This window comes from Peromyscus leucopus, chromosome 10 (genome assembly GCF_004664715.2).
Source record: "Peromyscus leucopus breed LL Stock chromosome 10, UCI_PerLeu_2.1, whole genome shotgun sequence".
Lineage (NCBI taxonomy): Eukaryota > Metazoa > Chordata > Mammalia > Rodentia > Cricetidae > Peromyscus > Peromyscus leucopus.
Genome location: NC_051071.1, coordinates 72,688,757 through 72,704,342, shown reverse-complemented (window position 1 = coordinate 72,704,342; position 15,586 = coordinate 72,688,757). Strand labels below are relative to the sequence as shown.

Here is a 15,586-nt window from a genome sequence, read left to right as displayed (position 1 = left end):
CTGTCCCATGCTGAAAAATCTAAATCTAGTACCTGATATGTTCTTAGCTAAGATACAAGAGAATTGTAACTAACCATCTAATCTTCAATCACATCAAAAACCCGAGAAGGAAATGATATTACTGATATTACCTAAATAAGCAGGAAGTGCACAAAACAGACTTCCAAAAAATGACAAGGAATGACAGAAACAGCTGGCTGCCTAGACAGTCACCCAAGGTTTCTCTACAATATTGGGGCATCCACTTTTGGCTACAGGCCTAGAATATCTGACACACCATTTCCAAAAATGAAAAAATTGATAGACTGTCTTATCCTGTCTTGGCAAGGTTCAGCAACTGTTTTTCCTTGTGTACTGCTTGTCCAGAATGAACAACATGCTTAATGTCCGCAATCAAGGCAAGAGCAGTTCTATGCCCAACAGATCATATTTGCCAAGAAGAAGACAAATTCCATATGGAGTATCTTCAATGGCCATCATCCCCTTGGGAGTAGATCGGCGTTGCCAGGAGCAATCATGTCTCATGTCAACAGAGTTCTAAGTTATTCAAACATTTGAATGCCATACTCTCCAGGTCTATTAAGTGTTTGAAGATTAGTATCCATCTGACATATATTTCTGTGTAGCTAGGAAACCTAACTAACATAAGTATGACAATCATGAGTGACTATTAACCTATAGGTATTATCAACCTAAATAGCCTAAAGACTAAAGCTTCACACTATAAAAATAAACAATCTGTAAACAGATGCATAGTATAAAAACAATGACCTCAAATTTGTGAATATACAAATCATCTCAATCAGAGGTAGAAATGTAATATGATAACAATAACCTTAAGATGTATCAACATACAAAATATCCTAAACAGAAATAGAACAAACATACAGCATAACAAATAGAATTTTACATTTTTATCAATATACAAATATAGTTTAAACAGGAGTAGAAACATAGAAACAATATGACAAATATAGTTTTAAATTTGTATCAATATAAAAATTATCTTAAACAGGAATAGAAATATAATTTTACATTTGTATCAATATACAAGAATCCATACCAATGCAAATTATCTAGAGCTGATAGTCTGCTAAATTAGTTTATGAGTAGATACAATAATCTACCTTGTTATCCTAGCCTATCTATTCCCCCTTTTCTTTTCAAAGAGATAGTCCTGAGTCTAAACTTTATTGATCCACCCTCTCCCCTATTATTGTACAACTAACCTCTAACAGAAGACAATTATTCATAACCCTGAGAAAACAAAACCTGCTGGGAGGGAGGGCATAGTTTTCTTAGAATTGCTTCTTGCTGTCTAGAGGACTATGGTATCTCTGTGTGATCCTGTAAGAAAGCTCAAACAGTGGTTAAATCTCATTAAGACTAGTGGTAACGTTTATAGCCAATCTTAGAGTAATGGGCAAGGCTTGTCTGAAGTTTTGGCTATAGGTGTAAGATATGAGAATAGTTAAGGTCATCACAAAGGAACCCACAGATTCAACTAACCTGTGCTCATAAGAGCTCACAAACACTTGACAGCTAAGGAGCCCACATGGGATGGACCTAGGCCCTCTACATATGTGTGATAGTTGTGAGACTATCTTGTGAGACTCCTAGCAGTGAGAGCAGGACCTGTCCCTAATGCTTTGACTGACTCTTGGGAACCTAGTCCTCATACTGGGTTACCTTACCAAGCCTTAATACGAGGGTAGGAGCTTAGTCCTACTTCAACTTGATAAGCCATGCTTTGTTGACACCCATGGGCAGCCTGCCCCTTTCTGAACAGAAACAGAGGAAGAGTGGATGGTGGGGCCGAGGAGAAATGAGGGGAGGGGTTTGGGGGAGTTTACAACAGGAAAACAGCACCAACACAGACAGAAATAGAGCGAACTGTGCAGAGTGAACTAATCAGGCACCCAACCCAGCAAGTAGGGGATTTGCAATCACTTCCACTGTATCTTCCATGTATACTCATTAGACAGGTGGCAATGATAGCTGTTACAGCTGGTGAATCACAAATTATAGCCATAACATCTGCCAAAACAAAAAACAAACAAACAAACAAAAACCATGACTAAGAAGTACTCACTAAAAAGATGGACTCTAGGGCTGGAGAGATGGCTCAGCTGTTAAAGGCTAGGATCACAACCAAAAATAAAAGATAGACTCTAACCTCAGTCATTCATCAAGAGTGGGTGCCAGAAACTAAAGGTAAGAAGAGAGTATTTAGGGAGATTACGTTTAGAAATAGATAAGCTTTCATTTCTTGCATTATTATCACCAATTTAGCATATTAAGAGTTAGCATTTACCCTTCACATCAAGCTGTGAACAGACTTCATAAAGAAGATGAATGTTATCCTGAAAAGACCCTTACAAATTAAGGAACATAGCAGACTTAAGTTAGCCTTCTACCTGGAATATCTAAAATGTAATTAATGAGTTTTTAGGCTGGAGAGATGGCTCAGTGGTCAAGAGAACTTGTTGAACTTCCACGGGACCCTAGTTCAGTTCCCAGCATATCCATCTATCAGCAACTCACAAATCCCTGTAACTCCAGCTCCTGGGGTCCTGACTACTTCTGCTGTCTTCTGGAGGCACCCACATACAGGTGACAGACATCACACAAACATACAAATAAATATAAGTAAACCTTAAAACAAGTGGAAGTAGTTCATGGTATTTCAGCAATCCCCAGAAACAGCCAGCGTCAAGGGGATAAACGATGTGTTTCTGAGGGTGCAAATAGAGACTTTCCAGCAAAGAATCTTCATCCTTTGAGGTCTGATCCAAGAAGCAACCTACAGAGCATTTAGATCTCTGGTTGAAGATGTGCCAGAGGAGTCTTAGACCTAAACACTGAAAAAGGAATAAACACATGAATAAACAGATAAATTTGTCAATGAAAAGGAACTATAGTCAAGACTACTCCAGCAATGCCAGGAAGCACAAACCAAAGGTCAGAAGAATACAGAGGTAGACACATACCATTTTCCTTTTCAAATATTCTGTAGTATTTAACTGTTTGGTAGTTCACTATCGTAGACTCCAAACCCAGAAATAATGGGCCATGTTTTCACAACAACTGTTCTTTCAATGGAATCAGTAATTAGCTAAACAACAGCTGAGCAAACCAAAGCACAGAACAGTTTTCCCTCATGGGTACCTTCCTTCCTCTGCTTCATGTTACCCTAAATGATAATCATGTGCTTTCTAGTTAGTTTACCTTCTTTTTGTTTTTATTATTATTTTTTAATTTTATATGTATGAGTGTTTTGCCTGCATGTGTATATGTGCTCCACACATGTGCAGTGCCTCCTGAAGTCAGAAGAGGGCATTAGATCCTCTGGACCTGGAGCCACCATGTGGATAATGCTAACAAAACCTGGAACTTCTCACCTCCATCTCTCCAATTCCAATATTTAACTTTTTAAGGGAGGCAATTACTACTCTAAGTAAAAGAAAAAGAAAAGGAATAAAGGTACATGAAAGTGTCCACAAACTGAGGTAACATTCATTCAGTGAGTGACTGCTTCTGAACTAAAATGCTGTACTAAGCACTTAACACAGTAAAGTTTTCAAGTAATTATTTGGGACCCTAAATTTGAATTTTACATGATTTCCACATATCACCAGATGTCATTATTATTTTGAGTTTTTCAACCTTTCTGAATGCAAAGGCTATTATATGTTCATAGAGTACCCAAAAACAGTCTAGACTGGGTCCTGCAAATCATCATTGAGAATCTCTATTGCAAATCAATGAATTTTAACACCAACTCTTTGAACCACTTGAAAAGTATTTTTTCCAGTACTCCTAAATGGGCTGTGAATATAGCTCAGTGACAAAGTACTTGCTTGGGCTGCATGAATCTTTAAGTTCAATTCCCAGTGCCTCAGAAAGAGAGGCGGGGAAGAAAGCAAGCAAAGAAAGGAAGGTGGAAGGAAGAGAGAAAATGTTATTAAATGTTAGTCTACTAGTCCTAAGTTATAGTCCTATGGGAGTAATAGGTCAGATGTTCCATTGCACTGTAGCATGACCACAGATGTTGAAAATATAATGCTTCCATGGGACTGGACTAAGCCCGCTGCATAAGCGAGACAATTGTGTAGCTTGATCTTCTTAAGGGGCCCCCTGGCAGTAGGATCAGGATCCATCCCTGGTGTGTGAGCTGCCTTTTTGGAGCCCACTACCTATGGTGGGACACCTTTGCACAGCCTTGGTGCAGAGGGGAGGGGCTTGGACCTGCCTCTACTGAATGTACCAGGCTCTGCTGACTCCTCATGGGAGGCCTTACCTTGTTAGAGGAGGGAATGGGGGGTGGGTTTGGAGAAGGCTGGAGGAGCAGGAGGAGGGAAGAGAGGGTGATCTGTGATTGATATGTAAAATGAATAAAAAAATTCCTAAGAAAATATAATGCATTTTTGTTTATCTCAATAACATTTTACTATTTTTTTAGAATTTCACACACACAATAGATAGATAGATAGATAGATAGACAGATAGATGATAGATAGATAGATAGATAGATAGATAGATAGATAGATAGATAGATCTATATTCACCTCTATGCCTCCCCGTAACTCCCCCCAGATCCACTGTGCATCTCCAAACCCCTTCCAAGTTCATGGCTTCATTTTTTTTTAAAGCCCACTGATTGCAATTTGTGCTGCCCATATACTCATGGGTATGAGTCCCTCTACTAGAGCGTAGGTGGGTGACCTGTCAGAAGACACACTCTTAAAGAAAATTTACTCTCCCTGCTCCAGAAGCCATAAGCTTGGGGTGGGCACTCATGAGTCCCAGCGCCTCCGTGCTGGAATGTTGACGAGTTTGAATTTAATCCAGCACTCACAGCAGCGGCTATAAGTTCATGAGTGTCATGGCCCTGTCACACACAGAAATCATGATTTCATCCCAGTTCCCCCTAACCTCTCTGGCTTTTACACGATCTTTCCAGCCCCAATTCCCACAATGCTCCTTGAGCCTTGCCTTGGTGGTCTAGGGTATAATTATAGACATCGCATTTGTATCTGAGTATTACACAGACAGTAATTCTCTACAATTTGATCAGTTGTGAGTCCCTAAATTAACTGTTGTCCACTGCACAAAGAAATTTCCATGATGAGTTCTGAGACCTGATATAGAGATACAAATTTATAAGATAGTTTGAAATTATGTCCATTTTTAAAAGCTATAATAAAATGATTTTGAATATTCTTATCACAGAGAAATGATGTTTGAGGAAATAAATGTTACCCTGATTTGAACTACACAAATAGGTGTATTAAAACTTTGCATGGTATCCTACAAATACTTACAATTATTATGTCAATTAAAAGTAAAATTAAGTTATATTTCTGTAGTCTTATGAATACAAAAAAATCTGTGGACAAAGCCCACTCCCAAGGATGTTATCTGTAGTAGTACCTGTGCTATCCAAATTTCTCTGTGTATTTCTGGTGGGCAGCCAAGTTTGAGGGCAGCTGACCTCAAAGAAGACAAACAGACATGAAAGAGTAAGACATTTGGAGGTTGAAAGGAAATGACCAAGTTCACTACATCATCTCAAGGTACCAGGAATACAGGCTCCTTTATTCATGTCACTCTGCTGTGTGTGTCCTACTTTGCCAACATTGTCCCAATGTCTGAGCCATCTGGACTAGTTATAACCATTAGGTACAAATTCCAGCCAGCCATGCAGGCAGAACACTCATACACATAAAATCAAATAAATCCAAAAGATTTTTAGAAATAGAAACTATCAATAATCCCACTTTCTAGTCAGAACAATGCAACAAACTAGCCCACCTCCTTTTTTTACCTTTTTGCTTTGTTTCATGTGAACATTATTAATCAAACATTTCTTCTAAAACATGAGTTTAGTGGTGACATAATATTCTATTACAAAGAAGACTTCTTTGCATACAAGCAGCTTATTTTGTTAATTTCTTGCTCTTAGGTTAGGTTAGGCTTCATTTTTTTAAACATTGTTTGAAATAGTCAATTTTTATGTATAGATTTATGTGGAACTCATTATATCGAGAATACAACTGAAAGGAGGAATCAGAATGAAATCTGAGAATATCTGTCAAAGTTTTGGTGATGTTACCAAATTGTCCTCCAAAAATGTGTTCTAATGTCCATTCCCCTGACAGGCTATAAGAGCATCTGGATAGATTGATTGCTTGATTAAATTGTCATCTTTGTTAACATCTTTGTTAGTCTAAAATAAACAAAATGGTGGTCTATGGAGATGGCTTGGTGGATAAAGAGCCTGCGGTGTAAGTATGAAGGCTTGAACCAGAATCCCCAGCACCCACACACAAAGCTACTCCTAACAATGCACGCTTGTACTTCTGGTGCTGGGGAGTAGAAACAGTCAGACCCAACATCAACCTGTGGCTTCCACATATACCCACACATGGGTCAACACACACACACACACACACACACACACACACACACACACACACTACATATACAAAGTAATATCTTATTTTACTTTTCATTTCTTTAATTATTTGTGAAAGACATGGCAGACTATACCAAATAATTAGTTACAAATGCTGATATAGGCCGGGCAGCGGCGGCACACGCCTTTAATCCCAGCACTCGAGAGGCAGAGCCAGGCAGATCTCTGTGAGTTCAAGGCCAGCCTGGTCTACAAAGAGAGCTCTAGGACACGTACCAAAACTACACAGAGAAACTCTATCTGTCTTGAAAAACAAAAAAAAAAAAAAAAACAAACAAAAAAAAAAAAACCAACCACACTGATATAAATTAATTTTCTCAAAGCATTGCACAATGAACTTCTTCACTTTTTTTTAATGCTGTTTCTTTCTCTCATTTTTTTTCCTCCCCCTGTACTCTTTCCACTTAGTATATAGACTGGAGTCATAGAGAGTCACCTCAAAATTTAAGAAGAGAGGTTTTCATTTTTTTCTGTTAGAGGAATTTGAGTGGTTCTGGTCAACTTCATCCCTGGCCCATCTCATCTCTTTGCTTATCCAAAATCACACACTCCATTTCTTTGTTTAGTTTACTAAATGTGCAGGACTTTCAAGTCATGCCTTGTTTCATTTTCTCCCTTATTCATTTTAATTTCTTGGGTACTCCGTGAGTAAGAAATCCTATGATTTGACTGATTTTCAGAAATGTAATATATGGCAATCACAAAGACCAAGATAATTACTATATTTTAATGTAATTTTGTTTCATAACACATTGCCCAAACTTGAAAACTGGCACATTAAAAATTTATATTAAAAAATCTTGAACACATTTTTGGTGAAAGGTGGTAATTTAGCATTCCTCCACCCAAGCAGTTTCCGCACTCTGTGGGCATGAAGAGTTGTAGATGTCACGTAGCCTGACATTTTATGAGCACATGACTTCTCAGAATGAACGTGGTTGTGCACAAAGGGAAAACTCTTTTTCCTTTTCTCTCCTCAGGAAAGCCACCTTTCTACTACCATGCCAGCTTTAAAGTTAACAACATTGACTATGACAGCAAATTTGCAAAGCCATATTCTCAGGAATATATGGACCTAAATAAAAAGATAGTGTCTTTGGTAAGTTGAATGATGTTTCTGTGTATTCCTAAAAGTGTTAAGACCCTAGCAGTCACTTTGCAACTTCAGAACAATTTCTAACCAATACCTTGTCATAGATTAGATGAATCAACCCTTTCAGAAAGTCTTCTGAAAACTTGAACATGGAAATATGCAAGGGGACACACTTCAAAAGACTCTGAGAGAAATGGCACATGAAAGACAGTCGACACTTCTAATGAATTAATCAATTGCATGAGTAACATATATTTGTACTCTAAGATGCATAACTTAAGCCATGCTGTCTTTGGTTCAAAAATTAACCATCCCCTTGAGGAAGAAGCCTGGACAATCTGAAAGACAATGTGACCAAAATGACTTCGCATGTCTTCGCTGTTGAAGGAAGGTCATAAAACTCTTGCTTAGGAATTGGCTTTCTGTTCATGTTCACCAGGTTAAAGGTTCAACCGTGAGTCTGACTGTGTTTGGCCTGAAGCTTCTGTTTTCAGAAATACTACTATAATTAACTAAAGTAACCTAGTTAACCAGACTGACAGTGTCAGGAGCAGTGATGGCATCATTCATCTGCCATTTCTGCTAGAATCTCCTGATAGGACATTGCAGACTTCACGTATCTGACAAAAGCTTGTAGTCCTTCCAAACCATCCCACTATGAACAAGTTTTTAAAAAGTCAGAGTCCATGAAAGTCTTACTGTGTGTTTGTCATCATGGAAAGAATTAGAAAATGGAGGCGGACGGAAAACAGCTTTTAGATTTAGGACAAAAAGGAAACAAAGCAATCTGGTATAGTGGATAAGAAAAAGCCTGCAGTGAAATATGCCAGACTCAGAGCAACAAATACTGCTTCTTTTCTTTCATACATGGAACCTAGACTTTAAAAACATATGTGTAGGATATCAAAGTACAATGGGACTATTTGTGAAGAGGAAGGGGACCCGTAAATGGGTAAGGAAAAGGACAAGAACATGAATTGGGTACAGGGCAAAACAAACAAAACGTATAATATGCCTATATGAAAATGTCATAATAAAGCCAATCATTCAATATAGTGAATACTACTAATAAGAATAAAATACAAAAAGAGAGAAAGAAATGGACTCAAGGGCCTTATTCAATTCTAAAGTTAGTGCTTTACCACCTGTATGACATTATAGCTCCTTAATTTTCCCTCAGTTCAGCTTCTTTATGTGGACATTAAGCCACAAATGCCAACGTAATAAGGTGTTGCAGACATCACAAAAGGTGAAATGTGATATAAGCCAAATTCCTATTATTTTGTCAGTCTTTTAAAAAGATAGCCTTAATCTATGGGTATAATGACAAGTCATTAAGAGTCAGTTTAATATATCCATTTAGCAGCGTAATAGTAAGTAGTAGGCTCTCTTCTAGGATTTATGATCTGTCTAGTCATAGGTTCTTGGCCCAACAATAATGCTAGGTATGGCTTTAATCTTGTAAAGAGGGCCTTAAATCATGGTTACTCCCATGGTTTTCATGCCAATATTGAATTTCTAAGAAAATCATCCTAAAACAAGCTCTAACTTCAGATCAGTTCACTCAAATCCATTAGCCCCTGCTTACTCTAGCATAGTGGTTCTCAACCTTCCTAATGCTGCAACCCTTTAATACAGTTCCTCATGTTGTAATGACCCCCAACCATAAAATTATTTGCCTTGCTATAATATAACTGTAATTTTGCTACTGTTATGAATCGTGGTGTAAATATTTGAAATGCAGGTATCTAATATGCGACCCCATGAAAGGTTCATTTGACCCCCAAAGGGATCATAACCCACAGGTTGAGAACCACTACTCCAGAACATTTGGTATAACTACTTATTGCATCATCCTTGCCTGCTAAGCAGTGATCATGACATCTTCCTTCAAGCTTATTTAACAACTCCATTTGCAGTTTCCAATATATCTGCTTGAAAGCAACATATACCAAATAAATGTTGTGCAATGCCTTATTTTTATACTTGCTTTCTTTCTGTTTTCACTGAATATAATAATGTTTCATTCATTATAGTTATTATCATATATATATATATTTCATAAGTACAACACTGTGATGATAACATGTACCAAATGGAGTTACAAATCATTAGACAAATCTCATAAGTCACTACAATTCTTCCTGTAGGCTCTCTTATTCTGATTGCCACTATGTAATTCTTTCAATGACTCACCCTAAAAAGAAAATATATATTTTCTGTTTGGATCAAGAGAAATCCTGCTTTACCATAAACTATGGTGGAAAAGTCTTGATAGAGAACATTCTCACAGTACATATTTTATATGGTTTTCTAGCAGGCAGCTCAAGAAATCTCTATGCCTTCCTGTACTATTTTAAGTTCTCCAGCAGGTAAGATATCCAAATAAGTGAAAAGAAGTTCTAAGACTAATCAACAATGCCACAAGATCTTATTAATATAATTAGCTTTATTAATTTTTAATGTAATTACTTATGTGACAATATTTAGTCCTCAGAATGCCCCTATGTCTTATAAAGAAACTGAGACAACTAAGAGATTAAGTTACCAAACTCAGTCTCCATGATTTTTTGTCCTTTCTTTAAAGACCACCAAAATGCTACAAAATCTGAGCACACTTCAAATTGTATGAAGTTAATATGACCAGTAAATAATCCAATGTGTTTAATACAATACAATATGGTTTTCACCACATAAATGCATTGGGTTTGTAGATGGTCAAGGCACCTGTATAAAGCAGTCAGCCAACTTTATACATTAAAACACTTACTGGAGTACCCAAGAGCAAAGGACATATTAGTTAGGCATACAACCAGGGCATTCATCAAATAAAATTTCCCATAAGCTAACCAGAGCATGCTAGGAGGATATGCTCCTCAGGACATATGCCTCTTTTTGATGAAATCTACCAAATGACTTGTTCTCTATGGGATTCATCAGATTTTAAAAACATGTCATTTTAAAAAATTAATAAAAAGTAAATAACAATAGTTTGTTCTGTTCTGTTTAATATGGGATAGCAAATATTACAATTTGAGTAAAAATTATGTTAGCATTCATTCAGCTCTATGACCCTCAAAATGTATCAGAAAAAAATAGTATAAATGCCAAAAATCTTAAATTCAAGTATTACTATATTATCTTTTTTGAAACATAATACTTATCTGATACATTAAATGTTAACCATTCTCTATTAGGATTCTAGCCATACTGGAACTGAGATAATTCAAAACTTACCAATGATGCAATAAACATTATGGCATTTATTATTTATATTTCAAGGGGTCTGCAGGTTTCCTACTTTCATTTCTACTGTTGTGATAAAAATTTCCTGATCAAAAACAACTTAGAGAAGAAAGGCTTCATTTTACTTTACAGTTCCAGGTTATAGTCTATCACATAGACTATCTGGGACTTGTGGGAAGTCACCCTGACAGGAGTCTGAAAAGGCCAGTCAAGAGCACAAAGAAATGACTGCACATCTGTCACTTGCTGCCTCTGCTCCATCTAGGTCCTCATGATCCCCGGTCCTAGAAAATAATGACACCCAGAGTGGTATAGGCTCTCTCACAGCAACCAGCTTGATCAAATCCCTTATAGAACAAATGCCCGTAGACCAACCCAATATAGACAATGCTTTATCGAGACTACTGTTTGCAAGTGATTCTAGACTCCATCAGATTAATAAAGCTAACCATCACAGAAGGCAACATTAAAAATTGCTACCATGATAATATTCTTTTCTACAACTGGAAAATACAGATATAAAAAACGCAATCCTACATGCTCAGGATATCTTCAGCCTTGGGAATCATTGTAAATTAAAGAAGAGATAATAGCCCCAACTTTCACTTCACTTTGGGAAAGCCAAACTATTAGATATGTACTATCTCCTCTGGGTGACAGCATTTATCACTTAGAGGTATATTATCTTATAATCCTTTGTAATGTGGCAAGAGCAATAAAATATTTTCTATATTTTGTCAGCTGATAAGAATGGGGAAAAATTTATAAGAAAATAATCATAAAATATACTAATGCTACTCTAAAACTTGGTATTTGAACAATGAGAAGTTGCTGAGAAAAGAATATAGTCTACCTGGAGAGATGGCTAAGTAGTTAAGAGAACATACAGCTCTTGCTGAGAACCCAAATTCAGTTCTCCAGATGCATATCAGGGGACCTATAGCCCCACCTGTAACTCCAGCTCCAGATGATGGAATACCTCCACCTCCATAAGCACCCACATTCACATGCAGATACTCATACACAGATACACATGTATATACATAATTTTAAAATAAGATCTTCAATTATTTATTAATCTTTAGAACTTTGACTTTATTCTGATTTTTTTCAAAGGATAGACTGTTGTACTTTTACATAGTTTCTCAATATAACCATATATTCAAGCTTTGATAAATTCCTACTGTTGATAGGTGCTGTTTGATAAATTCCTACTATTGATAGGATGCTGATGGGTGGCACTGGTTACCAATGGAAAAGTCATGGGCTACAGCCACCACTACCAGAGTTAGAAAGAGCTTTATTAGAAAGAAACCAGGCCTGGGGAGAAAAGAAGATGGCAGGAGGGGATAGATCAGAGAGCAGAGAGGAAACAAAGAAAAAGAGTGTGGGGGTCCGTGTCCAGATTTTTAAGGCAGGGATTGCATGATCACATGGCAGGGTACATACCCACTGGCACCTACTGATGGTGTAAGACACCAGAACCCAGAAGAGTGAGGCCAGGATCCTAACAACTGTACTCTAAAAAATAGTCTTGATTACCACATGTAAGTCTTTGACTTTTTTTCTTTGGTGTCCTTTTTTTGACTCGGTTTGTGCATTTTGGAGACAAGCTCTCACTCTGTAGCTTAGGTCTGTCTTGAACTCATAGAAATCCTCCTGTCTCAGCCTCTCAGAGTAATAAGGTTATAGGCATGAGTCACCATGCCTGGCCTAATAAATATTATAATAATCTACTTCTCACTCATAAATGTGATGTTAATGCTTTAGTGGTAACAATTTTGCAGTTAGAAGCCTATGCTCAGGACTTTTTTCAACAACTTTCCATTATCACAATCTATCACATTTAACAGAATTTATGGGTATAAGCAATAGAATCAAAGTAGCCTCGGCTACATAGCAAGTTTGAGGCCATCCTGGGCTATATGAACCCTTATCTAAATAAATAAAGTATGATATGGATAATTAAATCATTAGTGTACTCCATTATTTCAAAGAAAATAAGATGTTGTAAGTTAAATAAAAACAAAATCAAACATACTGTTTGACCTCATACTAATTTAACAGGATAAAAGAGAAGGCTATAATATGCACCCGTAAAAAAGAATGGATGAAAACTTTACTATTTGTGATACTGCTGGATACCCAAAATCTCCAAGCAACTTGATAGACATGTTACTTGAAGCAATATTAGAGTCTAGTACATTAAAAACAGCTTTCTTAAGATAAACAACCCAAACTAACAGATTTCCATGAACCTAATGTTACCAGTTCTAGACTGTTAATCCTAATCATTCCATCAACATTGTGTCTAGTCCTTAGAATACCTTCAGAAATAATCCAATTTTATCTGTCTTTATAGCTGTCAGTGTGTTCCCGAGATCCTATTGTCCAAAATATCTGCTTAAGTACTGATGCTAGACAATGCTGACCATATTCAGATAACATTGTGAAACAGAAAAGAAAACATAGTTGAAGTAGAAGGGACACAAAAGGAAAAGAAAGATGAATTGTTTAGAGGGGGAAAAAGATCTACAGAATCCACAAAATTACAGATCAGTTAACACTGAAATTATTCTGAGCATATAAGTAACTATGTGGCTTTTATCTTTTCTCTAGGATTCCCTTTCCCACAAGGAAAAAAGACACAGTAATAATGCTATTGCTCTCCTAGAAAGCAGAATACTATTTTGTGGTCTTTAGCTATGTCATGAACTAGATCACATATCATATTATCTTTAAAACCTTTCTTGGGCTCTGTGTTCTTCTCTAGATTATTTTCACGTTTCCTTTCGCAAACTTTTGAATAGCATGTTTTCTGTTTCCCTGTATCACCTCTGTTTCATCCAACAGAGATCTCTCACCACCCCCTTTAATTGCTTAAATGAAGCCCACCACAGACCTTGCTGCTGCCAAATCATTGTTCCTTCCTCTTACAAATACGTCCCTTCATTTCTGCACACTCTTCCTTTCCTGGCTTCTATAACATATCCTTTCCCATATGTTATTCATGTTCACAAGCTGTTTTCCCCTTTGGATTGCTGTTTCATTATCATCTGCAGATGTAAATTGTGACTCAACCACGGCTACTCAGAGTCAAGCTTACTTTTTCCATGTCTCCTCATCACCTCTGTCTTTGCCATTCTCTGGATATATTCCTTGTGAACTATCACATTAAACCCACAATATAAAAGCTATTTTGATGATGCTCAAAAGCAAAATCTAGTCTTCCTTAGTTTTATCCATAGCAGTAAACAGTAAATAGTAAATAATAATAATAATAATAATAATAATAATAATTCAGTTGCTCAATCTAAAGGCTTAACAAAGGAATACTCAAAATCTGCAAATCAAAGCATCACATTGAATCCACCTCCAAAATGTAACCTAAATCTATTCTTTTCTCTCCTTAACTACTGCTGCCATCTCTTTCCAAAAATCCTACTAATGCCTCTAAATTGCTGTCTTTGCTCATCTTCTGTTATCCTCATAATCCCACACAGTAGTTAAAGTGGTCAAACAAAAAGAAAATGATGTCACCTTGCTGTCTTTAAAAGTCTATAAAGACATTCAATTTTGTACATACTTAATAAAGAATAAAGAATAAAAAGACAAAACCACAGCTCTTAGATGGGAGGCTGGAGAAATGGATCAGTGGATAAGAACATTCGCTGCTCTCTCAGAGGATGCAGGTTCAGTTCCCAGCACCCACTTCAGGCAGATCCAGGGATCTGGCAGCCTCTTCTGGTCTACAAGGACACAAACACAGAGACATACACATATGCACAATTTTTTTAAAGTCTTTTTTAGAAAACTTACATGAAAAGAGAAATAAAATGAAATCACACAAAATGAAATTTTTTATTGAAAAAAGATTTTTTTCCCTAATCATGGTTTCCTCACACCCAACTCCTCCCATATCCTCCCTACCTTCTCACCCTCCCAAATCCACATCTTTTCTTTCTCTCTCACTAGAAAACAAATAGGTAAAAACATAGAAAGAAAGAAAGAAAGAAAGAAAGAAAGAAAGAAAGAAAGAAAGAAAGAAAGAAAGAAAGAGTTAAGACCAAACAACAAACAAAAAGGGGGAAAGAGAGACAAAGAAAAAGCAGAAGACACACACATAGAAATCCCATAAAAATATACAACTGGAAACTGTAATACACATGAAAAAGACCTGTAAGATTAAAATAAAAATGTGCAGACAAACCAAAATGAGACCAAAAAATATTAAGGTCACTCCGCATAGTTAAAAGGAAGATTTATTTAGTGGGTAACTTACAAATGAAGGGATGGGTAGGTCGCGGGGTCTGAGGAAGGTATATTGCAGTCCAGCGGTGTTCTCTGGAGCTCTGCTTGGTCAACCTCCACCGCCTAGGGTCCAGGAACAGAGAGCGTGCTGGCCCATCCAGATCTCGCTCTCCAGGTGCCTCCCTTGGCCCCGCCTTGTAGGCATGACAGTTGCCAAAGCCTCAATGCGGGTTGGAACTTCCAGATCAAAGCTGGAATGGCTACCCACTACATCTCCCCCTTTTTGTCTAAATAAGAAGGTTCTAACCTAATACAAGACTAGACTATATACAAAGGAATGGTTATCAAATACTGTCCAGGAATAATGAGGGATAATGACCTAGATAAGATGGAACTACAACCAATGCAAACAATATCAAGCAAGAAACACATACTAAAATCCAGAGAAGTATAGATCACAGGTAAATGGAATGTTACAAAGATCATTTCAAAAGGTGTCCTATCCTAAAGAACCTGAA

General features: G+C 37.0%; 1 protein-coding gene across 1 annotated transcript in view; it reads left to right on the top strand.

The window, feature by feature from the left end:
• Nucleotides 1-15,586, top strand: part of LOC114709051 (transmembrane protease serine 11C) — a 53,694-nt gene that overhangs the window by 8,885 nt on the left and 29,223 nt on the right. Inside the window, exon 3 of the mRNA XM_028892717.1 lies at nucleotides 7,459-7,577. Within this exon, the coding sequence (XP_028748550.1) occupies nucleotides 7,459-7,577 (119 nt within the window). The remainder of the gene's footprint in view (nucleotides 1-7,458; nucleotides 7,578-15,586) is intronic.